This window comes from Alosa alosa, chromosome 6 (genome assembly GCF_017589495.1).
Source record: "Alosa alosa isolate M-15738 ecotype Scorff River chromosome 6, AALO_Geno_1.1, whole genome shotgun sequence".
In the NCBI taxonomy this organism is placed as follows: Eukaryota; Metazoa; Chordata; class Actinopteri; order Clupeiformes; family Clupeidae; genus Alosa; species Alosa alosa.
The window spans coordinates 36,581,928-36,609,459 of NC_063194.1; the positions used below are offsets into that span (position 1 = coordinate 36,581,928).

Consider the following 27,532-nt stretch of genomic DNA (forward strand, 5'->3'; position numbering starts at 1 on the left):
TTAACCTAACCTCCCATCCCTAAACTTACCCTAACCCAGGGTTGTTTTAGCACATTATTATTTTTATTTTATTTGACAGTTGACCTTTTCCCTACCCCTATTCCCTTCCTTGTTTGCGTGGTTGGATCCAATCAGCCAGTGCATCTGCCACAGTCACCCACTCCACCAAATCATACCCCTCAACCTAACCCTAGGGAAATATCATGTTCTCTAACCCAACCCTAACGCTGCACTTACTTGTGGCTGTAAAAACCAACTGCACCCCGTGCACTTGTGGCTATTACCCCCTATCATAGTCAGGGATAGTGAGAGTGAAAACACTGAGGCATAGCTGCCTGATTTCCACACGAGGGCGACACTAGTCACGCTAGGGAGGCGCTCACATGTGAATCCTGACCCCCCACATGTGGAAGCACGCCACCTTGATTCAGATATGATTCTGGCCCTAGCCAACCGCCCTAGCTCCGCGACGCAAGGTCACAGAGACGGGGTGGCGCCATTACGCGTCCGAGCGCCAGAAAACATGGGGGCGTAAGGTGCCGCCAGTCTAACACCAACGCTGCACGACTTGTGGCCAAAAAACCAACTGCACCCGGTGCACTTGTGGCTATTACCCCTATCATAGTCAGGGATAGTGAGAGAAAAAACACTCGAGGCATAGCTGCCTGATTTCCACACGGGTTAACACTCAGTCGCTTAGAGGCTCACATGTGAACTAACGCGCGGATTGATATGATTCTGGCCCCCAACCGCATGCTCCGGAAGCACGCCAGACAGGGGCGGATTCGCGTCCGTCATAGAAAACATGGGGCGCATGGGGTGCCGCAACCAGTCCACTGCCTGCAGCTCCGACTTGTGGCCAAAAGGTCACACCCGGTGCACTTGTGGCCTATTACCCTATCCGGGCGTAACCCTAACCTAACCCTAAATCTAACCCTACCCGAACCCCCCCCCCCCCTCCCCCAAACACACACACATTAGCTTAGGCTAAGGCCTTGTGAGAGGCCTACTAGCTACTGTGACGGACGGAGCGGGGAGAGGCCTGGGGATGAGTGCTTGTGCTCAGACGGGCTCAACTTGGGGCCTAGGAGCAGGAGAGACACAGAGAGCTGCGCTAGACCCCCACCAAGCACAGCCACACACACCACACACGCGCCGCGCCAGGTGATAGAGAGGGACAGTGAGAGGGGCCTGTTGCTCAGAGAGGCTCCAGCTGCTCAGAGAGGCCCCAGCATTATTATTATTACATTATTATTATTAAAGTTGGGCCTAGATGCTGTGCCTAGATGCTTGGGCCTAGATGCTGTGCTATACCCACTGCAGCACCCCTACACACACACACACCCACCCACAGGCCCCAGCTGCTCACAGAGGCTCCAAAGACTCCTCTCTGTCCCCTGCGCGCGTGTGTGTGAGCCTGGGAGCATTACCCTGTATCCTACTCCTAAACTTAACCCAAAATAAACACGCTAATCAAACTAGCTAACACCCTCTATGCTAAGCCCGCAACACAAAGTGGCAAACACCCCCCCCCCCCTCTGGGTACCACCCCCCCCCCGGACAACCAGGCTTAAGCACCGATAAGTACTGGTGCACTGTGCCCCACTTAAGCTAACCTCTCAAGGGTTAAGGCCTTAAGCAGAACCGAAAAAATCTCAAACCCATGGTATACCTGCGGATTCGCATACGATTCCGGCCCTAGCAAACCTACTAGCTCCGCTAGTGAAGACCGCTGCCAAAAGTATCAAATGTGGAACACACTTCCAAATGTGGAACCCACCACCACAAATGCTCACTAACCCATAGTTGCATCATATGTGAAATCCACTGCTAGAGACATCACATCTGAAGACCACTGCAATGGCATCGTATATGGGGAATCCACTACATGATTGTCACATATGACGCTCACTCCCACAGTTTAAAAGACGACCTGAAAATTTTTGTTCACAAACTAGTGTGTGTGACTCGCCTTTTGACCCAGAGAGCGCTAAGAAGTTGGAACATTTCACTGACGGAAATTGGAATTGTGGAGGCTACAATAAACGGTATGGTACACAGTAAAACATATTTTTCTGTTGTTATTCTAAAGAAATCTGACCCATGTTTAAACTCTTTGGGACAGATGTGCATTCATGCTCTGAAGACAGCAAACTACATGTTGATGTACTAATAACCAGCAAGCTGACTAGACCATTTGAGTGAAATGATTTTTTCTTAAATTATTTTCCTTTTCAGGGCCTACATAACTCATCAGGATTGGTATTCCTTGGTTGTCAAGCAGCATTGACAAGTAAGTACCACATGGAGCAGATAGCAAAGCTCAATGGATCAGACATCCTACTCATAACATTGGTATTTCACTATTTCAATGAACTCTCTCTCTCTCTCTCTGTGTGTGTGTTTTTTTGCATTTATTGAAGGATGGCCGCTGATAGGCGTATTGTCTACTGCCTGTTATGTGAGAAGCCTCATGAAAATTTGTCAAGTCACCTTAAGAAGGCCTGTATGAAGGACAACACAGAAGAAGAGCGTAACGCTGAGTTGACCAAGGCCAAAATATCCCAAAAAGAATGGACGAGAGTGGGCAGACGTTGGGAGTACCATGAGGTTGATTCCTTAATGAATGAGGAAGATCCCCTCCGTGCCCTCATCGACCGGCTGAAAAGCAAGGGCTTCTTTATAGTCAAAGACCCATCGGAAAGGTTAGATTCTCCCTTTAAATGACTTATGGTTTCAATCTTTATTAGTGTTCATAAGGTGTCTAATATGTGTCTCTCATCTGTTGTTGGTTATAATTAGCTCTCCAGCTGAGCAACGGCAGCTTCTGCAAGACGTCACTCCGTGGATGCGCAGTATGGTTGCCAAACTTAAGACTGGAGTGAACGTGGCAACAAACTACACGACACAGTTCCGATACTTTTGTATGGGCGTGTTGTCTGTGGTATACAACAAATCTTTGAAGAGTATAGAGACTTTCAAAGTACGCAAGTGTCCAAATTTTATTCCTGCACAACAAAATTAAATCATCTCAGTCATGAAATGCTTTGCATACATTTAAAGGTAAGAAATTATACCTGTTTCAAAAAAATTGTGCTCATTCATGTATACCATCTGCTCTACAGACTGCAGGTTGGGTTGATAGACAGCAGACATCAAGTGGTGTGACCATCCAATTCAGTGATAATTCAGTGGCCTGTACTCTCAGAAAGGAAGAAGAAGAGGTACTGTATGTTGCCACAGTCTAAACGACTTGAATAATGTATTCCAAATTCAATCTGGTTGCTGATATTTTCATTTAATTCAACAGTGGTTTGAGTTGTACTTTACCAAGATACGGCCACTGGCTTTACTTAGACAAGATGAATATATGGACGACGAAGGCTGCTTCTTTCTAGGACAGAATGGTGGTCCCATTGCAAACACAAAAACAGATTTACAACGTCTTTGGAAGTTGTAAGTATATGTACTGTGCACACACACACACACACATACACACACACACACAAGTACACTGTATAAGTTGATCCACAGACACCAGCTAGAAGATGTTTAAATTGGATCAGGTTCTATTTTTTTCACAGTTCATGTCATGCATACATAGGTAAAGCATGTTGGATTCACGATCGTTTTGCGTTGTGTTTTAGTTCTGATGTCTGTACTGAAGATGGTCAATAAAGCTTGGCGGCTGGATCAGGATCGGTGATTAAAAGAATTTATTGTAGATGGTACAACACTCACTAACCGAGCACAGGCTAAGTCTCAAACAGTAAAACTGCACAGAGTCTAACAGGTGTGGTAGTTAGAAGCGGGCTCCTGTTGAGCGTCTTGGCATCAGATGCTCCCCAGTAAGCTTCCTCGATCCGTCTCGAAGTCCAAGCCTGAGACAAAGCCTGTTATACTAAAATCATATCAACGTAAATCATGCTTAATGTGGAAGGTACCAGAAGGTACCAGCCATAGAATAGGAAAAGTACTAGCCCTGAAAACAGAATAACAAGGTGATATCTCATTCTGCCCATGCTATCACTACCGCCATGAACATGGCAGTCTGACCTGTTGATGGTAAATCCTATGTGCAGCCACACGAAGCCTAAGGATTAGAACTAGGGAGTGAAACAATGGCATGTACTTCTCCCGTCTCTAACACAGATGAACACATCAGAATACATACAGAAATACCCCAGATTTCTACAGTCCCCCCTCTTGATCAATTAAAAAAACACAGATTTTTATAGATCATACAAAACAAAGAAAAAGGAGTCTGATGTGGTCTAAAAAAGAACAGAGGACAAACCAAGACAAGATTACTTCTCTAGCACTTTGAAAAGGAAGAAGTGCGGTGTCTTAAAAGAAAAACATAATAACTGATTTCGTTCAGTTGTCTCACACATAAAAAAAATTAAAAAGGAAAGGAATCAAACTCACATCCTCGGTACATCCGAGGCTGGGCAGGAGGTACTCTAACAGGGGCCAATCTTGGATTGGTAGTGGTGGCTGCAGCAATGATACACAACACCACTTGGATTGCTAAGTAGATGACAAAGATGGGAATGAGCAGGGGCATAATGAACTGGACAATCTGAGCAAACAGGGGCCCACCCAGCTACTCAACCACCCTCCCAGGGACCAGCTACCATTATCCGCTTAAGCTGCTGCCGGGCGTAAATATCTTTGATGTAATTGGAGACATTACCCGGTCGAGTCAGGCACATAAGTACAGCATTCCTGTCCAATCAGAGCACAAGCACCTCCCTTACTGGCCAAAACCACGTCCAGGCAGAGTCTATTCTGAAGGGCAACCTGTCTTACTGCATACAGTTCTCGGTTAATGTCTGAAAGAGCATGTGCAGTGTCATTAGCTACTACATCAACAATGTGTACCAGATCTCTAATCTCATCAAAGCCACCGTTAGGCCATAAGTTGGAATTAAAGCGGCAAAGAATCTCTGTGTCGAGGGGTTGCAACAGTACTGTGACCCCAAAAGCGTCGCGCTTAGTCCTAGGGTGTATGGATGTTGACTCACCCACCAAATGTTCCCTCCCACAATCCTCACAGCTGGAACAACATAAGATAAATAACAAGAGCCTTGCCAATTAGGGGAAGATAGGAATATGCATACTGTCCACACACAAACATGGAACCACATTACAGGGGCTAGTGCATTAGTGGCGACCGTGCTTCCTGGCGTCCCACCTGGAACCGCATCATCGGGAAGGGGAATAAGGACCACTTCACCTGACTGTTCAATGGAAACCTCAGTCTGTCAACCTGAACTTCATATGGGCAGATGCTCTGACCACCACCGACCGTCCATTCTTGTCGGCCACCCAACAGATCACACCCGTGGGGCATAACTCAATTTAAGCTTAGTAGGGGGGCCCTCTGGCCCATGGAGGATTGGGAAAGATGTCATCAGGGGAACCATTTGTAGTACTGTTAAAGGCTGCTACATACTCTGGGATGGTAAAGGGGATGGCTATGTAAGGATACACTTCAGAGGCAGATGGCATTAACCCGCATACCCAACGCGAATGCTTTACGCTTGGCCTGGGCTAACCCATGAGCCGTCTTCAGAAAAGTGTTGTCCTTGTGCACATCATGATGGCTGTCATACAGAGTATCAGTAACAATAACCAGGTGACACAGGATAACAGCACAACAAAACAACATTCTCGGTGACATTTTTCAGTTGATAAAGGAGACACACAACAACAGTTACACAACACAGAATTCAGTGAGCTGATCACTGTTAGAAACGATGGAGTTGAGGATTCCTTTGGGAAACAGAGTCTTTTTTTTGGGGAGAAGTGAAGGAGACCGGCAGGCAACAGTTCAGTTCAAAGGCAAAAGTCTCTGTCCTGGATGATGTCCGTGGCTTCAAGCAACTTCATGGGTACATGTGGAGTGAAAGTAAAGAGCAGTATCAGTTGGAGGATAGTCATGGTTGCAGTGAGAACAATCATATAATGATTAAATGTAATATATAATCAAGTTATAGTATTGATTAACAATATAACATGCAAGCACATAATGATTAAACATTTCACAGGTATATGTAATCACTCCTGAATTAGATAATGGCTAATGCCAGTAATAAAAAAACAGGTAAGACTTGTCCAAGTCTATCACCTTTCTGAGCATGAGTTTGTGTCACCAAGAGTCAATTAGCACAACACTCCAAGCAGGCTCGGTTTTACAGGGAAAGATTCTACACTGGTGTCCCTACCCTTTTCATTTTTTTCCTCTGACCTCCGTGAAAACAAAAAAAAAAATCCACCGTCAAAATGAAAGTCTTCCGTGAATCTTCCTCCCTGGTCTACACCCTATTTCTAAAAAAAGGCGAGGCGGAAAATCAGATATAATTGTACCCTGCTCGGCGTGTCATGTTTCGGAGGATCAACTAGTTTGCAGTGGCTCGCGTGTATCCATTTGGTTTTGCCCTGGACCTTTACTGCCGACTGTGTTACCAACAATATCTGATCGGCCCATCGTGCCGGCTTCCAGCACTAACCTTTGGGGCTTGTGAATCATCACCCACTGACCTGGCACTAGAGAGTGCCCACCTTCGGGGTCTCCCCAGGCCTCTTTCACTTGGTTAGCCGCTGTCTGGACGCTTCTGTCAATTGCACACAGTAGTTCAGCATTGCATCTGATGTCAGGTGGATGTCGGCTTTCCTCAGATCGATCGTGCCTGGTGCTGAGAAAGGCCTGCCAGTCCGCGATCTCAAATGGGCTGAGTCCTGTGTCCCTGTTGCTTGTAGCACGCATGCTACACAGGACTGTTGGTAAAGCGTCAACCCAAGGAATGCCTTCTTGATGTTTCTTGGCCAGTCGCTCCTTCAGCATCCGGTTGGCTCTCTCCACCTGCCCAGAGGATTCTGGGTGGTAAGAACAGTTCAGGGACCATTGCACATTCAGCATGCGGCCACCTCTGCGCAGACTGCTCCAGTGAAGTGTGTTCCGTTGTCTGAGCAGATCTGTTCCGGCAATCCGTATCGTGGAATGATGTCTTTCCACGAGGACTTTGGCGGTGTGTAGTGCAGTTCGGATCGTGCAGGGGCAACTCGATCCACCTGGAGAACTTGCACAGGACAATCAGAACGTCGCGATAGCCTTTGCACTTTGGAAGGGTGATGTAATCTATCTGAAGAACTCTGAAAGGCCCTGGTGGAGCAGGTGTTTTCAATGTTGGCAGCTTGACCTTTCTGTGCGTGGTTGTTTTGCCGACAGGTGGCACACCGCTTGGCGATGTCCCTGGCGTTGCTGTGAACTTTGGGGCCCACCAGACCTGTATGAATCTGTTCCTCATTTTTCCACTCCCCGTGTCCAAGCGAATGAATTTGCGTCGCCAGGTATGGCAGAAGACTTTCTGGAGCCACTGTTAGGTGTTCCAAACCTCCACAGGTTGTCGTCATGGAGCCGCTGCATTTTCAATCAAGTCCACTTCTCTTCGGACTTGCGCTGTTCTGCATGTCTTTGATGTTGGCCAAACTTTCCGTTTTCCCTCTTCCGATGTTTCCTTGATCTTCTTGGTCACTCTCATCATGCATTTTCTTTGTCATTTTCAAAAAATTTCCTGTTACCGTTAGATCCGTCCGTGTTTCCATTTCGTGTCCATTCGTTAGTTCGTTTAGTTATCCCCTCCCTCTCTTTTTCCTTGCGGCTGTTCTTGACGCCGCATCCGCCAATGCATTGCCTCTTGCCTCAAGGGTGTCTTGCCTTGTGTGTGCTTTCACTTTTACGACTGCCAGGTCTTTTGGTAGTTGCATTGCATCCAACAATTCAGCCACAAGCTCTCCGTTTTTGATGGGTGTTCCTCTAGCTGTTACAAAACCCCGTTGTTTCCACAGAAGTCCAAAATCCATTGTAACTCCATGCACGTAGCGTGAATCACAGTAGACAGTAGCCGTCTTACCTTCTGCGAGTTTCAAAGCTTCAATCATTGCTTTCAGTTCGGCTTGTTGGGCTGAAGTGCCAGGAGACATGGAATCAGATGCCAATACTTCGTGCTCAGTTGTCACAGCCCACCCAGCGCCACGGGTTCCATCCTCCACTAGCGAGGAGCCATCAGTGAACAGAACTAAGTCTGGGTTTTGGAGGGGTTCCTCCTTCACTGGGTGTTCTTGCTCCAAGAGAGCCACCAGGTCTTCACACCTGTGGTCTTCTGTCCCGTCGGTGTCAGTGGGAGCTAGCATGGTGGAGGGATTGGATATTGTAGCCTTCTGAATGACTATGTTTGGAGATTCAAGCACGCTTGCCAGTTTCCCCAGCGGCTGTCGGAGACACATGGAACTTTCGATCCGGCCATCAAGGTGTTCACTGAGTGTGGGCATTTGACAAACAGTTGTTGGTCGAGCACGATGTTGTTGACCAGCTGTATAGCTAAGTATACAGCCTGTATTGCTCTCAGACAGGGTCCAAACCCAAGAGCTGTAGTGTCAAGTTTGGCAGAATAGTAGCCCACCGGTCTCATCAGGCCTCCATGTTCTTGTGACAGTATGGATGTCAGGTAGCCACGGTTCTCGTTGACATAGAGAGTGAATGGTCGTCTGACATTGGGGATTCCCAAAGCCGGAGCTTCACACAGTGCCTTTTTCAAATCTTCAAACGCTTTCCGTTGTTCTTCTCCGAATTGGATCTGTTCCTTTGAATCTGGTCTTCCTTTTAGCAAATCATTCAGTGGTTGAGCAATCTCAGTGTAACATTCCACCCAGTTTCTGTTGTAATTGCAGAGCCCAAGGAAGGATCGAAGTTCTTTGACTGTCTTGGGGTCTGGGGTCCTTCGGATTGCAGCAGTTCGGTCTTGGGTGATTTCACGTTTGCCTGGGGATATCTTTTGTCCAAGGAACACAACTTCCGTCTGTGACATTTGTGCTTTTTCGTAGCTAATTTTGTGGCCTTTGGCGTGCAGATAATCCAGCAAGGCCAGCACGTCTCTGTCGTGTTCTTCTTCAGTCTCAGATGCAATTAAAATGTCGTCCAAATACATGATGACCTCAGAGGTCAATATGGGTGCTTCAGGAAGCGTGAGGTGTCGTCGCAGCGCCTGATGGTAGATGGTTGGTGCGCAGCTTAGGCCCTGAGGCAGTCTTTTCCAATGGTATTGACTCCCGTCGAAGGAGAAGGCCAGCCAGTCTTGACACTCTGCGGCGATAGGAATTGTCCAGTAGGCGTTGACGCTGTCCAGCACCGTGAACATTTTATGCTCCGGTGTCAAAGAGTTAAAAATGGTGGACACGTCCGGCACTATTGGGCAGATGTGGTCAAGAGTCTTGTTGGCTTCCTGATAGTCAATGGTCAATCTCCAGGTGTTGTTGGCCTTTTTCACGGGCCAGACTGGGGCATTGGAAGCAGACTTGGTTTTGGCGATGACTCCTCTTTCCTCTAATTCCTTGATGATTGGGCGGAGTCCGTCCAAGGCAGCTCGATTGATGGGATATTGCTTCACACACGGAGGTGGTCTTCCAGTCAGTCTGACAGGCTCCATGTCCAGCAGTCCGCAGTCGTTCTTTCCTTTGGCCCATACAGCATATTCCCGGAGGTCCTCTCTTTTCAGCCTTCGCAGGTTCAAAGAGACTTCCCCATCTTTAAATTCGAGGCTGGCATTGAAGGACAGCAGCACATCCATCCCCAGCAGGGGTTCGCGGATCTGGTCGCCTGCCCATAGGTGGCATGTTACCTCGGTGGGTCCAATGGCTATGGTGACTGGGGCTGTTTGCTTCAGACTGAATTTCTCTCCGGATGGTCCACAAGCTGTCTTAGTGACACCTGACAAAGGAATTCTGTGTTTCTTCAATAATTTGGACGAAAAGACTGTGAGTTCAGCACCAGTGTCAATCAAAAATTCAACTTCAGTGTGTTCTGCAAGCAAGGCAGTAACGTAAAGGGTGTTGTCGGCAAGTCGTAGGGCGGCGGCAATGGATCGGAGTGAGGGGGTGTCTAGTTTCCCGGGACCGCAGAGAAGAGGGTTTCCAGCTGCTCATGTTTTTAAACTTCCTCAACACGGCTCTCTTGTCCTCCTCATCGTCGGACCCCTCATCTCTCCTCCGGCGGTTTGGTTCTTGCCCGCAGGACTTCCAGTTTTTTGGCTTTTCCTTGCAGTCTTTCCTCCAGTGGCCTGTCTTCCCACAGCCGTGGCACTTCCCTTTCCTTTCTCGTGTCTCCTTGCCCTCTCTCTTGTTGGCATTCAGGTTTCTGATCTTCACCTCCGTATCGCGTGCTACTCGGATGGCACAATTCATGACTTGATGGAAATCAATATTGTCATCCTCCCAGTTGGCGAAAATGAGTTTTACTCCTTTCTGGATATCAGGCAGGAGCCCCCGAAGATATTGACTCTTCAAAGGCGCCTCACAGGCTGCTGCGATGGTGTCGGAGTCGTGGTTCATTCCCCGTATTGCAGATAGAGTTCCATGAAGCGGTTCCCATAGGCGTCCACAGACTCTCCCTCCTTCTGCAGGCAAGCGGAGATCTTGGACCAGTCAACTGTGGTCTTTCCTTGTTGTCGTAGCCACCGACGGATTTCTTCCCATGCGTCATCCAACTGCAACTGGTTTTCTCCCAAAGCTGTTACGACAAGGGTTCGAAGGGTTTCTCTTTCCCTGACATTCAGCACCCGATGGAGGATCTTCAATGCGTCAAAAGGGTGCAGGTCTCTCATCTCCTTGAGTTCTTTTATCTTCGTCCAGGTATGCCGTCCGGCATCCCGAGGGTGTTGTATGGCGGCAGACCACTTCTGGATCTCGTCGCCCTTTGCTGGTTGATAGAACACAGACACACCATCAGCGTTGGCTACTGTGCGTACTGGGCATATGAGGGCCTCATCAGCTGATTCATCCCAGACATCCCATCCCTCTGCTGGTGGCCTGCGCCTCTTGGTCTTGGGCTTAATTGGTGGGAGCAGCCGGCTCCTGGCTTGCATCAGATGTGGATGGGGCGTCAGTCACGGGGACAGCAGTTGCGTCATCATTCGATGGTGCTTGGTTGGCTTGTTCGGGTGGCAGGTATTGGGGATTGGTTGCAGGTGGCGCTGGTAACAGCATGGATGGTGTTGGAGTGGGAGCTGTAGCAGTGGCCAGTGGCTGGTATTGGCCCTGCTGGGGTTGAGCAGGTTGTGGGTAGTGGGTCACATATGAAGTGTAGAGGCCAGGGCCTGTTGCTAGGCCCATGCTGGCTTGAGCATCAGCTGTAGATTGTTGGAAGCAGGGGCCTTTCCCTGTTGGCTGTTGGTACCCGCCAGGTGGGGTGCTGTTCAATGGCTCAAACAGACCTCCAATAGCCGGATAGTGTGCGATGAAACTGCCTCCCAGCTCAATAGTGTCAGAGATGTCCACTGCACTTCCAGAAGCTTCCACCATGGCAGGTGGCGCTGCTGGGTCCAAGCCGTGCAGTAACGGATAGAGGCGGGTGCTGTGCTGCCCTCCACGCCCCCCTTCCCCATGATGGGGCGGTGGTAGTGGGAGGAGTTGGCTCCTCCCCTCAGAGTGGCGCGCTGGGACTGCTCCTCTTCGCCTCATTCCAGTGTGTTCTAGCAACATGTCTGCTTCTGCCAACTGTTCCTCCAAGTCACGTTTCTCCATCTCACTTCTCCAAGTCTTGTCTCGAATTTCTGTCTCCAATTCTTGTATCTTCCTTCTCAATGACTCTTCCACAATTGCGGCCGTCTGCAACCTCTTGCCAGCTTTCCCTGCCTGAGATTTCAATTATTCTGCCAGACATGTAGTACGGTGTTTTTCGGCATCTACCTCCTGCGAGCAGGATGCCCGCATAGCCCCCATAAAGGATCGCCTGAGCTGGCTCATTAACAAAAAGGCGTAGGGTTCACAATGTCTGTTGTGCTTTTTCCAACTCAAATACACCTCACGAACCTTCTTAGGTGGCCAGCGCCCCTGGACAATAGATGCAGGATCAATTTCAAAATCTTTTCTCAATTTTTCCTCAAATTTGCCCAATTGAAATTTCTTCGCCATCCAATCTGACACATAATCTTGTATTTCAGTGAATGTCTCCTCCTGCTGAGGCTTCACTCCCTCCTCATCATGGTCAGCTGCTTACTTATCTTCTTTTTGCTTATTGCGCCCGCGAACCATCTCTGATTTCTTACTCTCTTGCACAGTGTCTTGTTCCAGATTATTATTGGGGCCCGAAGCCATATGAATTAGACTATGTGTTCGTACAAGGACGAGGTCCTTTATTTAAACTTTTTGCTTAAATTTGTCAGTAGTGTGTGATGTTTTAGTGCCAATTTTTGCGATTCTGCTTTGGCCAGAGAAAAAAAACCTCTCTCTCTCTCTGTCCTTCTCCTTTTTTTCCACACACTCACACACACACGCTCGCTGCTCCCGCCAGGGAAAAGAAAACACTCTCTCCTTATCTCTCTCGCTCCGGAACCTGGCAAATTATTTTACTCACAGCATGAAGCCACAACAATAACTTTCACCAGTGTCAGTTCCACTTAACTCAGACTATTTCCTTTCTCCCCAGAAACGGCTGGACAACGACAAAAAATTAATGTCTCACTCACACCTTTAACGATCTCTCGTTAAATTCACAGTTGACCAAGTCAACAAAAACATAGGTTGGAAACCCTATTCCACTTTTCACCTACTGCACAACCAAAACACCCCCCCCTGGTGATTTCGTCTCCTCTCCGTATCACTGTAACGCTAAGTTTAGTCCTTGGCCATTAAACTAAACAAAACCCTTGAGAAACAACCACACAGTTCACTTCAGCAACAATAATGACTGTCGCAACAGTAACTCCTTCTATTTTCTCTTCGGCACCCGCACAGCATTTATCACAAAACCCACATAGCTTTTATCACAAAACCCACACAGCTCAGCATGTAATGGCAGTACAGAAAAAGAAAAGCGTTAATCCCCCAAGCTTGTCCGTAGTTAATCGATTACTTCTTTTAATTCGTTCACGAATCTATTCCAATTACCCAAAATATGTGTACACTTCAACCGTTTACTTTTTTATCAGAAAACTTCTTATATCCAATGACATCTAGAGCTCATCAATCATTGATATAGGTAATGCGTTACTTGACAAAACACTTAATGACACAAACTTCAATACTCTCATTAATGTGCAGCTTCAAATCAAAAATTCTAATTTACTCCCTAAATTATGTTTTTTTTTTTTAACTTTACTCTTGGTTCTTTTCACGCACAGAGGAGAAAAAAAACTCTTTGCTTTCACCTGGTCAGAGTTTCTTCACTGCGGCGGGTGCACACGCAGCGCCACAGCGTCCTCCCTCTTGGTAGGCTTCCAGCTGGGGTTGGTCACGTCAGCCCGGGGCCCCAAAGTAGACTCTTCTTACAGATGTGAAGTTTCAAAGTCTGCCCTCGGCGTCTGTTTGAACCCAAGACTCAGTCTGACCTCGCCCGAATGGATGTTCTCGTCTTCCCCCCCTCCTCTTGCGTCCGGTCCACGGAAACCAAATGTTGGATTCACGATCGCTTTTTTGCGTTGTGTTTTAGTTCTGATGTCTGTACTGAAGATGGTCAATAAAGCTTGACGGCTGGATCAGGATCGGTGATTAAAAGAATTTATTGTAGATGGTACTGAGCAGACGACTCAAAGCAGTGAGCCGATTCCTGAGGATACACAGACAGCTAGTGGGAGGTGTGTGCAAGCAGTGGTATATGTTCTTCCAAGGTCTGTGTCATGCACACCAGTGTAAACCATATGTATTTTTTTCCCATTTACTCAGTTGTGAGCAGACGACTCAAAGCAGTGAGCCGATTCCTGAGGATACACAGGTGGCTGGTGAGAGGTGTGTATTGTGTTTGCAAACAATTATCTTTTAAGGTCCCTGTTACACCAATGTAATGCACATTAATTTCCCTATATTCTCAGTTGTGAGAACATCAGTCAGAGCAGTGTTTCCCAAAGACTGGGTTAGGTTATTTGGGTCGTCAGCAAAATGTATGTTGTGTAATAGGCCTAACTTATACCATTTAGCCAGGAAAGCTATCAGTTTTCTATTAGGATAGTTTACCACAGTCACGGCCCTCTGCGCAATTTTGCATTTAGAATAGCTCTGAAACTGGGGGGGCAACACGTCGCACAGGGGACAGCGTGGACATCTCATTCGCAAAATGAAACATTTCTGTGCGGACCACGCAGTGGCAAAATGCAAGGGACATCAGCCTAATCAGCTATTCAACTTGAAATCCAGTCAACTAAAGCAGGCATCCGTATGCGGACATGGCTATTCAATTTGCGTCATAGGCTGTAGATAGTTTTGATTGTAGATTTAAAGTTAATAGCAACCTCCTCACATTCCTTATTATTTCGGATTTAAAATGCTCAACAGTGCATTATTAGGCTACAATTTAAAAGGACATTTTAAACGCTACTATTTCCTCTCGTTTTCCACCTCGCAAACTCTATACCGTAGGCTACAGTAAAGGCGCATTATCTTTTGACTATTACGCGAAAGCCTCTTGTTCTGATATTTATTCATTTCACATTCTTACAATCTGGTGAAAGGTATGTGCTATACGAATGAGTGAATGCTTTAATGTAGCGCTTTTGAAAGTACACCCAGCAGTCCTGAAATTAACCTATTCTCATAGCTCTTCTTCCTCAGCTTTGAATACAACAGCTCTTGACCAGTTTGAAACATTTGTTGAAATGTTTCCCGTCACTCTCAACGACGAACCACCCACAAAAAAGAGGAGGATGAGCGCTGGATTTGAAGGCCGTGACGTTTATGACAAGTGGAGAGGAGAGCAGTACAAGATGCGCTTAAATTATATCCTCGGTAAGCATCATGTCATGCATCATGTCATAAGTGTCATGTCTTTGACAACAAAACAGAATGTTTTGAGATACTCTAAAAGAGAAGGTGTGCTGATTTTCATTGTTTCTGTACTGACACCAGCTTACAATTCCATCTCAGCTCACATTGGCAGGCATCAACCGACTTTGGACAAAGTCCGTCTCGTCATCTCCAAAGAAAAGTGGCACGCAAACCTCCCGGACCTTAAGGATATTCTTCAGGCTTGGATATCTGAACAGAAGACGAGCATTGAAAAGGATGGCAAAATCATAAAGGCAGTTTCGGAGCAAAAATGGAAAGGGCTTCAGATCCAGGACTTTGGTGGAGATAAGGGAAAAGGTGAGCAAACAAGAAACATAACAAATGAAAAGCAATGTCAAGATTTGAAATGGACATGGCCGTAAATATTCTAGTCTGTTCTGTTGTAGGTGTCGTTGCCACCATGCCATTCACCAAAGGAGATGTCCTTTGTGACTACCATGGCCGAATAATCCCGGCATCTGAAGGAAAGAAATTGCTTTCAGAACAGCAGAGTGGAGAAATGGGCTATCTTTTTTTTTTCAAGACCAGAGGTGGTGCCAGTCTTTGTATCGATGCACAGACCTTCCCTTGTGAATGTCACCCCCTTAAAGACACATTTGGGAGGAGGATGAATCATTCTAAAAAGAAATTCAATGTCAAGCCGGTACATTTCCAATTGAAATTCCCTGATGGTTGCAGAGACACTATACTGTTCCTGGCATCAAAGGATATCCAGTGCAATGACGAAATCTTGTGGGACTATGGCGTAAACAAGACATCATTCAGAGGTGAAGGTCTTGACTTGGACTGGTTAGATGAATGAGACAAACATTTTTCTGGTGTTTGCTGACATTGCTGTGCTGGATTTGCCTCCTATATGCCGCTTTTAAGCACCAAAAAAGAACGTATGTGTATGTTGATTTGTATTCAAATAAAGTTCAAAGTTCTAGACTCTGCCCAATATCTCTCTCTCTCACACAAACACATACATACACACATACACACACACTGCTAGACTATGTTCTCTCTCTGTCTCTCTCCGTCTCTCTCAAACACACACATCACCCATTGTTACATTAATGTAATATTAGAGCAGATATGTGTCACACATCATAGATTTAGTGCTGTGAGAGTGAGTGTAGCATCATGCAGAATGTTTTAGAAGGCCTGCTGGTTAAAAAACGGGTGCTCTTATTTACACTGGCCTTTGGCAGCTTACATTTTTCAGTATCTGGCCTGCATACCGAAGAGTTTGCCCACCCATGTTCTATGTGTTTGAAGCAACAAAATAAAGCAAATGGAAGTAAAATTTACTCAAGCATTTTAATGGTACAAAAAATAATAACAAAAAGCAACAAAAGAATAATCACAAGACAAACTACACAGAAAATGACTGTGATGGGGTGGCATTTGCATCTGGAACAAAAAGAGAGAGAAAAATAATGAGTAATAATGTAACACAAATACACAAATTGAGTATTTTGCTTCATACTGGATTTACCCATTCTGTTCTGTCTCCGGGGAGGGGGGGTCAACCAGGGGGTGCTGGGGGGGGGGGCGGTTCATCGGCAACATTTCCGTATACAGCACTGCAGAACACCAGAGATAAAAGACATTTCAGAAAGATCATGAAACATGGGTGATTTTTGGAGCCCAAGTCAGATGCTGGTTTTATTTACAATGATGCACATGAAGGGGGAGAAAGTATGCTTTCCAATCAAATTACAAGTTCCACATTAATACTACATAGATCTGGCACCAGCATGCGTTCTGCCACCTAGTCATTGTCTGGACATGGACTTTGTGTCCCAGAGTGGATGGGGGGACAGGGGGACAGACAGAGAAAATGTGTGTTCGAGTACCGTAAAACTTCAAATAATCGCCGAGTCCCTAAGAGACGCCTGTCTCTTTTAAACGCCTGGCGTGGCTACAGGTTTGGGTTAAAGGCCGGTCTCCAGTAGAGGCCTGGTCTGTTTTTTAGTTTCGGGTTATTTAATCTTCTAAAACCCGTCAGATCGTCTGTTTAAAGATTCGCAATGACACGAAACCGTTACAGAAAGGAGGTTACAGCAGTGTGAATTAGATGTTGCACGCCGTTACAAGCCGCCATAAAGCATTCACATGTCTGGTCACAGTTGCAAGGTTGCATCAAGTTGCTGCTCATCTCGCTGCGAATCTTGGGTGTGATTTGGGCTTAAGTAGTATGGCATTATGATTAGAATTAAAAGACTGCACATTATGATTAGATGGCATTAAAAAGACTGCAGCTGGGGAAAAGCTAGAGTTCCAAATTCCAAAACTTTTTCCCAATATGAACTTTGCCTATGTCCTAGGGACTGGTGTTTGTGCGCACAGTTTTTATTGATGATGAGTCAGAGTGGCAAGTGCTATAGTCAATTCATCCCTTGTGTTTAAAAATTTGGATCCGATGGTAAGCTGGCATTAAAAGAACGGTTCGCGAACTTTATTCTTTATTCTAAATGCCATAGAATTTACCTTAGACTAGGCTATATCTACGGACATTCTCTGGCTATATAACCTACTGAAATAGGTAAAGAAATGGTTTTTATTGATGAGCTGGCAAAATTGGAATCAGGGCATTATAAAATGCTGGGATTTAGCTGTCTAAATTTGAATCAATGCTGGGGAGAAATTTCGGACATCCATGATTATTTTGTTATTCAGCACCCCTGGTCAAAAATAATGCCTGGAAGTAGGCTATGATTTGAATGTAGACTGTTGTTAAATTTGGCAAATACAAAACGGGAGAAACAATATGGTTCATGCTCTCTCATGCTGTTTCATTCATGCCGAAAAGTAGGGAGAATGAAACATTAAGCACGTTCCACTTTTGCATAAATAATTCCTGAACGTTTTTTTGTCAGGGCTGATAATGCAACTGTATTTGACAAAGGACCAATATAGGCTATTTGCTAGTGACAAAATATGAGCTTTCAGTGTGATACGATCTCTTTGTAGATTACGTTTAATTAAAACGTGGTTCATCTGTTCTGGCTATCCCCGCTATTTGGATCTTACTGTATCTCACTCAATGAACATCTCAACACTAAATGAATGATACAAGGATACAAGGATACAAGGAAGTTTATTGTCACATGCATATAGTTACTGGAAGTAAGAAATGCAGTGAAATTATGTCTGGTGTCAGCCTATTTGTGCATTTATGGGGGGGTAAAAAGTGCAGTAGAAGAGGGGTTTAGTAGATTAAGTGGCAAGGGCTGCATAACAAAAAGGTGGGGGAGGATTGGGATTGGGTGGGGGGCACCAACAAGGAGCACCCAAGAGCAACAGGGGCAAGGAAAAACTCCCTTACCAAGGAAGAAACCTTGGGCAGATCCACGGCTCAAGGGGCTAACCCAACTGCCAGGGGTCTTGGTGTGTGTGTTGGGGGATGACAGGGGAGATGGGGGATAGTGTGCTGTGTATGTGGGGAGAGGGCAGTGTGCAATATGTGTGTTGGAGAAGCTTCCTCATGAGACAATGTGCTGTGGGGGGGGGGCAGTGTGCTGTAAGTATGTTGGGGATGTGTGTTGGAGAAGCTTCCTGATGAAATAATGTGCTGTGTATGTAGGGGGGGCAGGGACTTACTATGATGACTAATGATGATCCGTAATTGTCATCAGATAGCCTAGTCATATAGGTAGACATTCAGTGTGTTTGAAATAATTAATTCGATAATATTTTCCATCTTTGCAGAGGAAAAGTTTTGTGTAAAGGGAATTAAAGGCCTGTCTCATATAGACGCCTGTCTCTAATACTAGCCGGTGCAGTTTGGCGATTTGGGAAAATAAAAGCCCAGGCTATTATTTGGAGTTTTACGGTATGTATGTCTGTCTGTCTGTGTTTGTTGCTTGCATACATACTTTTACAGCTTGTCCTCGGAGGGGGGTCCAATTCCTTGTCTGGGACACTACACATAAAAATAAAAATAAATTAAAAACAGCCATTATCAAGAAAAGTTCCACATTTACATCTAGATTATCTGCAAGGCAAAATGGAATAAAATGACATTTTTAGCCAATAAAAAGGGGATAACAATGAAGTAATTATATATATATATATATATATATATATATATACATAAGTAAGTATATACATATATACAAAGTAATAACTTTGACTTTGACTTTGAATGGTGGAATGTGGTTTTGGGTCACAGCAGAGCCTGAAGGGCTTCATCAATTAGTGGTAGAGTTGGGGCCCTGGGCCACTCGGGCCGATCTGGAAACATTTGAATGACAAACGACGCCAAAAAATACAATTTTCATGCCTCCTTTGCCAAAGAAATGTCTGATATGCTTGAAATTCCATATTTAGCAAATTCAAGGGAGGTTTAGCCTATTCAGCATTCATCATTAGATGTGATTTCGCGCGTTTCAGGCCTGCATGTAAAATTAAATTCTGAAAGTGAAAAGTGAAACTCTGCTAATGACAGGCTCACATGTGGATATTGCTGGTGAAGCCTAGTGGAAGACTGCCTATAGCCTATTGGTAATTGTAGTGAAATTCTGCCAAGCGCAGATCTGACTTGTTACAGTCGGTTGGAAGTTGTGGATCAATAAATGTAGTGGGCTAGCCTTGTCAGTCGTTGTCACGTCAAGTTATTTTTAAGTTTAAACACAACGCAAAAGTTTTACATAGAACATCTTCATATGGCCATCTCTGCTACACGGTGCACAGACAATCTGTTGCGGTTTAGCCAGTAGGCCTAGGCTAGTTTTGAATATGACAGGGGGACGGTAGTCTTCCTGATTGAGCTTAGGCTACTTTACAATTTTACTGTCTCTGAATTTATTTCGTTGTTGGCCATGTGCACATAGCTGCCTGTTTAACAGTGTTTCTGTATTTAACTCTGGCAAGCTGTTGAGACGTTAGGTTATTGGTTGAATGTGCCAGGCTGTTGTTGTCTTCTTCGTAAAAGACGTAAAGCAACATAGCCTACCACAACTTTTTTTTATGTTCCAACTAGTACATGTTGTGCAATGTTGCTAGGAAGGATTTAGCATTGCAACAATCACATTCTTAGCGTTTTTGGGGAGCCTCGCGCTCTATAGACAGTCTTTTGATCAAAAATGATACTAATACTATACTATACTAATGATATTTAAACATGCAGAACAAAATTGATTTAAATGTAAAGAAACCAAACCAAGAACCAAAACACTTCATTCATTCACTTCATTTTTAGCCATGATGATACCCACGTTCTCTCCACCTCTTCTTCTCTCCCATAGACAGTTCTCTCCACCTCTTCTCCTCTTCTCTCCCAGGCTTCTCATCCTCTAGCGCCATTCAATTAAATACGCAAATACGTGATGACGTATTGACTGCTGCTTGCTTTACTGAGGAGTTGGCATCACTGACTGACATTCCCTCCACTTTTGAGAAAAATCGACAGACACTAGATCTCATGCGAGAATACAGCGAACGAACTCAAAATGCCACCAGACATCGACGCACTGTGTTACCTATCGTTTTTGTAATTTAAAAAAATAAAGCATGTTGCTGCAAACCTGTCAATCTGTATAGGCTTATCCTGGACTGCCACATACTAGGTTAGCCACCTACTGGATACAAAAAAGCAACAGCCTAGGAACTATGTGAATAAAAACCTACATGTTTGAATTACCATAACAGGACTAATCGTGGAGGATAATTCAGTGATAACTTTAGTCATTTGCATTTATCATGCTAAAAATCTGACATCAAAGGGAAATTTATAAACAAACATTGTTTGTAATGGTAGACTATTACTAACGATTCGCGAGAAAAACCAAGGTAAAAATAGATAGATAGATAGATAGATAGCAGTGTTGCGCGGTCTGCCCGAAATTAAGCGGCCCGCGGATGACCGCAGTCACCCGCGGTTATGAGTCATAAACAAAATATTTTAATGATATTCGGGTAATTTGCGGGCGGGTCAGTTAAAATTAATTAAATATATATTTTCTACAAATAGGCCTACTTAAAATATCAGAAGAAGGCTAGCATCAATACAGTAAAGCATCAATACAGTAAAGTAAGTAAAGAAGCTGAAGACGCGAGTTAAAATAATAAAGACACCCCTTCAGGAAAAGCGATAGGGCCTAAGCTATGGGAAATATTGGGAAAAGTTCTTAGAAGATGACAGTAGTACAAGTTATGGTCTATGTAGGCCTACTTCTTGCGAAGCCATTTAAAAGTATGACAGCCAAAACGGGCAGCCTGCAGGAATAAATGTTATGGCAGGCACAGACTACACAGCCATACCTACCGGTAGGCTATAGGTTCGCGCATGCATAAAAGTTACCTTAGTTCGTTGTGTTTGTGACTTTAAACAGTGGATGTGCTTTAGTAAATGTGCTTTGTGCTTCATTCAGCATTATAAACCAGTTCTTACGCTAACGTTTTGACCAGCAACGTATCTCTCTTGCCTATACCTTGCCTCACCATTTCTGTTTTCGAAAGAAAGATGTAGGCCTATGTCCATGGCCTTCAAATCGTATAGTGTTCTAATCCTTGGTGGTTGCATGCGTGCTTGCGCTCTTATTCTCATTCTCTCTCCTGCGCAAACATTATGTCCTGCATACTGCGTGCAGTTCTACCGCATAAAGTTTCGCAAAGAAATTAGTTTGTTTTACAGAAATGGCCTACTGTCACACTGCATGCAGGCTATAACCAAAAGCACACATTTTGTAAATAAGCGGGTCGGATCGCAGGTCGGGTATAATTTTGTCCTAATTAATATTCGCGGTCCGAGTTGCTGTCGGGTTGATTAAAATATCGGGCGACCGCGGGCCGCTTGTGACCAAACCCGCGCAACACTGATAGATAGATAGATAGATAGATAGATAGATAGATAGATAGATAGATAGATACTTTATTGATCCCTAGGGGAAATTCAAGATTCAGGCCTGCAGGCTGAAACTGCCTGGCGTCAAGCAGATGATGTAGCCTACAGTTACCAATATGTGGCAGACTAGAAATGTTAAAGTTTAGTTTAACACATTGTGTTATACAGTAACAATGGATGTGTGGATAGGATAGTCCACATTGTTAAGGGCAATGATGGCTTTGAGACAGTCGCAAGGTATGTCATGGGAAGTGGCTTTGTAGGAAAGTATCTTGCTAGATAATGTAAGAACTGTAATACCTGGCCAGAACTACAAGGCCCAGAATGCTTAGCATGGAGAGAGGAAGTGGCAAGGAAGAAGAGGGAAAGTTAGATTTGGCGTTGTGGCTGGTGAATAAACACGCTTTTCAGTTCGAACTCGTTTGTACGTGAATCCTTATACTACTATCCTCCCCCTGAACATATCAAGGTTTACAATAATTTAGCCTACTTGACGCAAGTATGGATGTTTAATCTGCTCACCAATATCGCCATAGGGGAGCAGTATTGCCATAGAGCAGTCTTTTAGGCTATCCTTGTCTCGGCCTATCATTGCAGAGCGCGACCTCCAAAACATGACGTCAGCCCGCCCTTAAAACAGGCACACACACCCCCGTCTTTAACTGAGAAGACGTAGCTTACAGACAGCAACGAAGAATTATCAGCAGCAAAGGAATCAGCTAAAGGTAAGCCCATGGAAACTTGATTTGTTGGATGATAAAGTTTGTCAGTGCAGTGATGTTAAGGCCTGTAAACAAAGTCTTTGGGGTCACTTTTAAGAGAGCCCCGTGCGCAGGGATGGAGTGAGAGAAAGCGGGGAGGTTTTTCGAACTGAGAATGAGATGCGTGTGGAACGTGCTGTTGAGACTGGAGCTAGTCATATTCAAAATAATGCAAAAATAAATCCGCAGATAAAACCAAAATCCTCGTTCATTTGCTAACCACTTTCAGATAGAATGTCAGGGATTTAGCCCCGAAGTTACGGATAACTTCGGCTCTGGAGTGGTAACAAGCTCCCTGTTCTCCGACTAGGTCAGAAGAAAAAAACAGTAAAGGTTAACGCTATCAAACAAACCCACATTTTTCTCCAGTAACTGTAATGTATAACTGTTACATTTATTTTGTAATTAAATTACCTAACGCAATTAGCCTACATGTAGCCTATCTCATTACTCCCCAACACTGAGCATCAGAGACGTCTCTATCCCGCCGGTGAGATACATACCTATAGCCTTTTTTTTGTACTTTTAGGCTTACTATTAGAGCTCCGCGAGTTTTTGTCACAGAGACATAAAAGTATCGTCTAAAATGTGAATCTTCTAAAATGTAAGATTGAATATGTTGTCAGAGATTTGTAGGAAGCAAGAAACCAATTTTTACTGGTCCCAAACCTATTTTTTAGTGTGGTCCCTGGACAGATGAGCCCGTCATTAGGGGTATTGGGCCCGTGTGCGTTATTGAAAACGTAAGTGTACAACTATTTTCCATACTGGTGTTAGATGTATCTTGTTTTGTGTAGTCAACTTGACGGTATTTTACTTTAGTAGCCTACAGTTGCAGTATAGCATGCTCATGTCTGTTGTAATTCTAGTAACCTGTTGCACAAATATAACATTCAGTAGTTATAGTAATACCTTTATTCATGGATGAATGTTCATACAATGTTGTAGTACACTTGTGAATTACGATTCTGCTGAGTATTAGTCCAACTGTTGCACTCGCGATAGTGTTGCCAATTTAGTTATATTCGTGTATAGTCGTGATATTCGCGCCACTAGTCGGTCACATGACTATTGGATCTGAAGGCTACTGTTATGCTCCATACGTGGTCTTAGAGTGCCATCTAGTGGTTAATGTTTATAAAGACACGGTGCAGCTCCAGATTTCTACTGCATTGGTTTCTGTTGATTCCCATTGCCGTTCAGCATTTCGGTTGTTTGCACAGCAATTATTTATTGCATAGCAATTATGTATATTGCAGAGTGAATATTGTCGAGTGCTCATTAGTCTGTATATTTTGTGCATACATATGTATATATTTATGTATATTTATGTATGTTATATTCTTTATGTACAATTTATATTTATATATTTTGTATTTCTTTATTTACAGAAAACCACACACACACACACACACACATACAAACACCCCCCCCACTTAAACACACAAAGAACACATACCATTGCAAGCAACAAGCACTTTATTCACCTGCTGGAACTGGATTTCAATAAATCTGTTGAACGAAACCAAAGGTTGCAGCGACTCTCTTACCGGAGTACATAGCCAGTTCGGGTAGCAGCCAGCGAATAATGCACACGGACTTCACAGGTAGTATAATACCAGTGGAGATCACAAAAGGAGGAGATCGCGGGGGTGCGACACACACACACACACACACACACACACACACACTTTAAGATACACCCCTTTTGTTGCTGGGGACAGTGGCAGACACACAGAAAGTGAGTGACTAAATCCACTAGCAACTTTTACCACTGTCTTTCTGCCTCACTGATAGCACATTAGCACATGTGCATAACCCCTCCCTCCATGCCACAGCCGAGCTGTGGCTACACTTATACCTTTTCTTAAAATAGTTATTATATATATATATATATATATATTAGACTTTATTACTGCATTGTTACACTGTTGGACTTACTCATTTGCACTATCACCATGACCACTATCACCATTGCACTCACTCACACAGAGAACCTTACCTTACCTTACTATGCACAGAGAATAACAGGCTCAGTCCCTGCCTCAGTCATTGCAAGTGCCTCTTGATTGATTAATCAACACTATGTGTATACTGTTTTTTAGAATTGATTTAGATAAAGTGTTAGTTAGTATAATTTGTATTTTAGTATATTTAGTATATTATTTCTCTTCTACTGTCCTTGCTTAGTTGTGTTTTTATATTATATACTTTAATTACTTTTTCTGCTGTTAGTGAATGTGTGTGTATTGTCTGTGTGCTACTGAGACCTTGAATTTCCACTGGGGATCAATAAATCTATCTATCTATCTATCTATCTAAATTCACCTCATTCTGTGAAAAGTTTGCTTATAACAGTGTCATGTAATAACAGTGTCATTTCCTTCATTTTTCATTTTGATTTCTAGGTAACCCCTGCCTTGAAGTGCATTTGTTGTTTGACTTAAATCGACAGCTGTTGAAGTGGCATACAATGTAAGAATTAGAAAACGCTGAATACTTGCTAATTCCTTAATAATACATCTCAATTGTCTATTTACATGTATTTTAAGAAAGAAAGGAACAGTGTACATTAATCAACAGGACCTTAACATGTAAATGCACCAGATTTAGTCACTAACTAGTTTTCATCTGCAGTCCCTGGCAGGTTGATATTTTAAAAATGGGATTGCACATCCCAGTGATCTCATGACTCTGTGTATGTGGATTGTGATGAACCTCTTTAGGCCTATCCACTCTTCCGTTGTTTCTGCACGTGTCTGCATGAGCCAGTTGTAACAGTGTGTAAATCATTGTTTATTTATGTTTTTTATAGGGACGGACCTGACAGGCAAATCATTTACTGCCTTAAATGCAAAAAAGCCGTATGGAAACTTGTCCACGATATGAGAAAGGTCTGCATGAAAAAAAGACACGGAGGAAATGCGAAAAAGAACGACTCAGGCAAGCAAAGACATCCCAAAAAAGACTGGACCAAGGTGGCCAGAAGTTGGGAATACGGTGAGATCGCGGAGTTAATGAACAGCGCAGATCCCTGCCGTGCACTCATTGAGAGATTGGAGAGCAAAGGCTTTTTTGTGCTCAATAACCCAGGACGCTCCACGGCAGATGTAGTGACAAAAAAAAAGAAGTGGTATGATTTTTTCCTTAACTTGTTTTTGTTTTGTGTGTGTGTGTGTGTATTTGTTGTTTTCATTGCTGTTGTTTCTGTAGATGATCCAAGCTTAGGGGTTAGGAAATTTACATAAATCCTGTTTGTTTGTTTTGCAGCTGAACAATGTTCCTGGTAGCCCTGGGAAACAGAACCATGTCCTGGACAGGTGAATATTACCATTATGTGTATGCATTTAGCCTTTTATCCAAAGGACTTTTCATGCACTGTAATTAAAGTGTTGGCACATGAATCAAGCTTTCCATTACATAAGCACGTTAGACATATAGGTATGTAGACATTTGACAAAGCCTTGACTCAGATGCTTTTATCAGTTATGTGATATATTTGTCAAACTAGGCTTTCAGCTCAGTGGGGTATACTACGAAGCACGTTAGACATATCTAGGCTATGTAGACATATCGAGGCTTGACAAAGCCTTGACTCAGGGTATAACGTTAAGTGATACTACGATAGCAGTTATGTGATATATTTGTCAAACTAGGCTTTCATCTCAGATTTGTGTGCGTTCTCGGTGTTGGGATGACATTGGCCAATCGCGGAAACGTGGAGACGCACAAGACCGCCTATTTAAAAACAATTACTTCGCATTCATGAGCGATAGCTTAATCTACACTGCGGTAATTTTTGTGTCTAACATATAACATCAAATAAATCAATTGTCATCAGTTGTTGTATGGTATGCATGTCACAGTGGGATATTTGCACGACAGCACTATTAAAGCATTCGAGATCCAAAATGTTAGTAGATATGAGCTCCACCTGTAAGATATATGACAGAATCCTACGTGAGATAACTTCGTTTTTAAGACAATTGATTGGTCAGTGGGCAGTAGATTACACGATTTGAGCTATAACTTAGCACATAACCTCCTCCAGACCAGGTTTGGTCGACAGCATAAGATGCCATGGTGATATAGCGACACTAAAACAAATCCACTTTCATGTCACAGCATACCCTAGCTTTGGCGCCCAACATACCTCGCTAACCCACTAATCGAGATTAAGTAGTACACCCCACAGTTCTAGTACATCGTAATCTGTAGGAAATGATCCGTCCTTACTCATATGATTATCGACATCAACAACAAACACTTTGCCTGCAAAGTTTTTCTAAACTGTTCGTTTTATATTTTTAAAAAATTGATTAGCCATCACCTATACTAAAACTGAAAACAATAAAACACAGAATTCTGCTTTGTTTGCAATTTAATATTATGCTAGTATTTAACTACCAGTGGCTTGATGGTGCAACAATTGTATTGTAGGCCTACTCTACTTTTTTTAATTGTCCTAGAATTGTTGAGAGAATTGTTTTAAAACCTAAACTGTTTACCCATGTTATTCGTTAGGTTATAATGTGTCAGCCTAATGTAATGTAACAACTTCACTTAAATACCTTAGTTGTATTGAACAATTGTACAATTGCAGACATTCCTTGTTTTGGTATAACTGTTAAACTTGTTTGCTTTTGCCTTTTAGGCTCCAGACCAGACCAGTGGTGATGACCGTGTATGACATTACGTGTGTGCCTGTCTGTGTGCACACCTGTCAACCATACATCTCTGACAATGTTGCTACCATATCTCAACATATCTGTGCACATACCATTTAACCATACTGAGACTTATCTGAGATCAACACTGAGATATTCTGAGAACTATATTGTTGTGTGAGGATTAAACTATATGGAACATGTATACCTGTGAATCGTGATTTGTCAACTATTCATACTTTTGAATCATACCTGTGTTGTGACATCTGTGAAACTTAGCTGTGCTGTTAGACCTCTGTTTTTAGACCTGAGCTGTGCTGTGTGAAAATCAGGATTCTAACCTAAGTTCTATCTAAAACTGATCATCTCTTTTATTCTTCAGTGTAGTATCACCATCAAATTTGACCTAATACCAATAACTGAGGCCTAGCTGT

At 43.8% G+C, this 27,532-nt stretch overlaps 1 protein-coding gene and 1 long non-coding RNA gene across 2 annotated transcripts; both read left to right on the forward strand.

Moving 5' to 3' along the window:
* The first annotated feature begins 2,042 nt into the window (after positions 1–2,042).
* LOC125296773 lies at positions 2,043–20,269 on the forward strand. Its single transcript, XM_048246855.1, has 10 exons — positions 2,043–2,293; positions 2,424–2,705; positions 2,803–2,983; positions 3,126–3,224; positions 3,311–3,456; positions 13,723–13,785; positions 14,591–14,778; positions 14,917–15,135; positions 15,225–15,481; positions 20,109–20,269. Exons 2-10 carry the CDS (start codon positions 2,425–2,427, stop codon positions 20,136–20,138), a joined length of 1,464 nt encoding a protein of 487 aa, XP_048102812.1. The 5' UTR covers positions 2,043–2,293; position 2,424; the 3' UTR covers positions 20,139–20,269.
* A 1,431-nt stretch (positions 20,270–21,700) lies between these two features.
* On the forward strand, positions 21,701–25,285 carry LOC125296774. Its single transcript, XR_007193853.1, has 3 exons — positions 21,701–22,395; positions 24,840–24,906; positions 25,247–25,285. It is a non-coding gene; the product is annotated as an uncharacterized LOC125296774 (long non-coding RNA).
* The last annotated feature ends 2,247 nt before the right edge of the window (positions 25,286–27,532 follow it).

What these genes read in the sequence shown, in the direction of transcription:
- LOC125296773 (XM_048246855.1), top strand. Translation starts at nt 2,425, where the DNA reads ATGGCCGCTGATAGGCGTATTGTCTACTGCCTGTTATGTGAGAAGCCT. An exon ending in TTACAACGTCTTTGGAAGTT is followed by an intron (nt 3,457 to 13,722) that starts GTAAGTATATGT and finishes CCATTTACTCAG; the next exon opens with TTGTGAGCAGACGACTCAAA. An exon ending in GCGCTTAAATTATATCCTCG is followed by an intron (nt 14,779 to 14,916) that starts GTAAGCATCATG and finishes ATTCCATCTCAG; the next exon opens with CTCACATTGGCAGGCATCAA.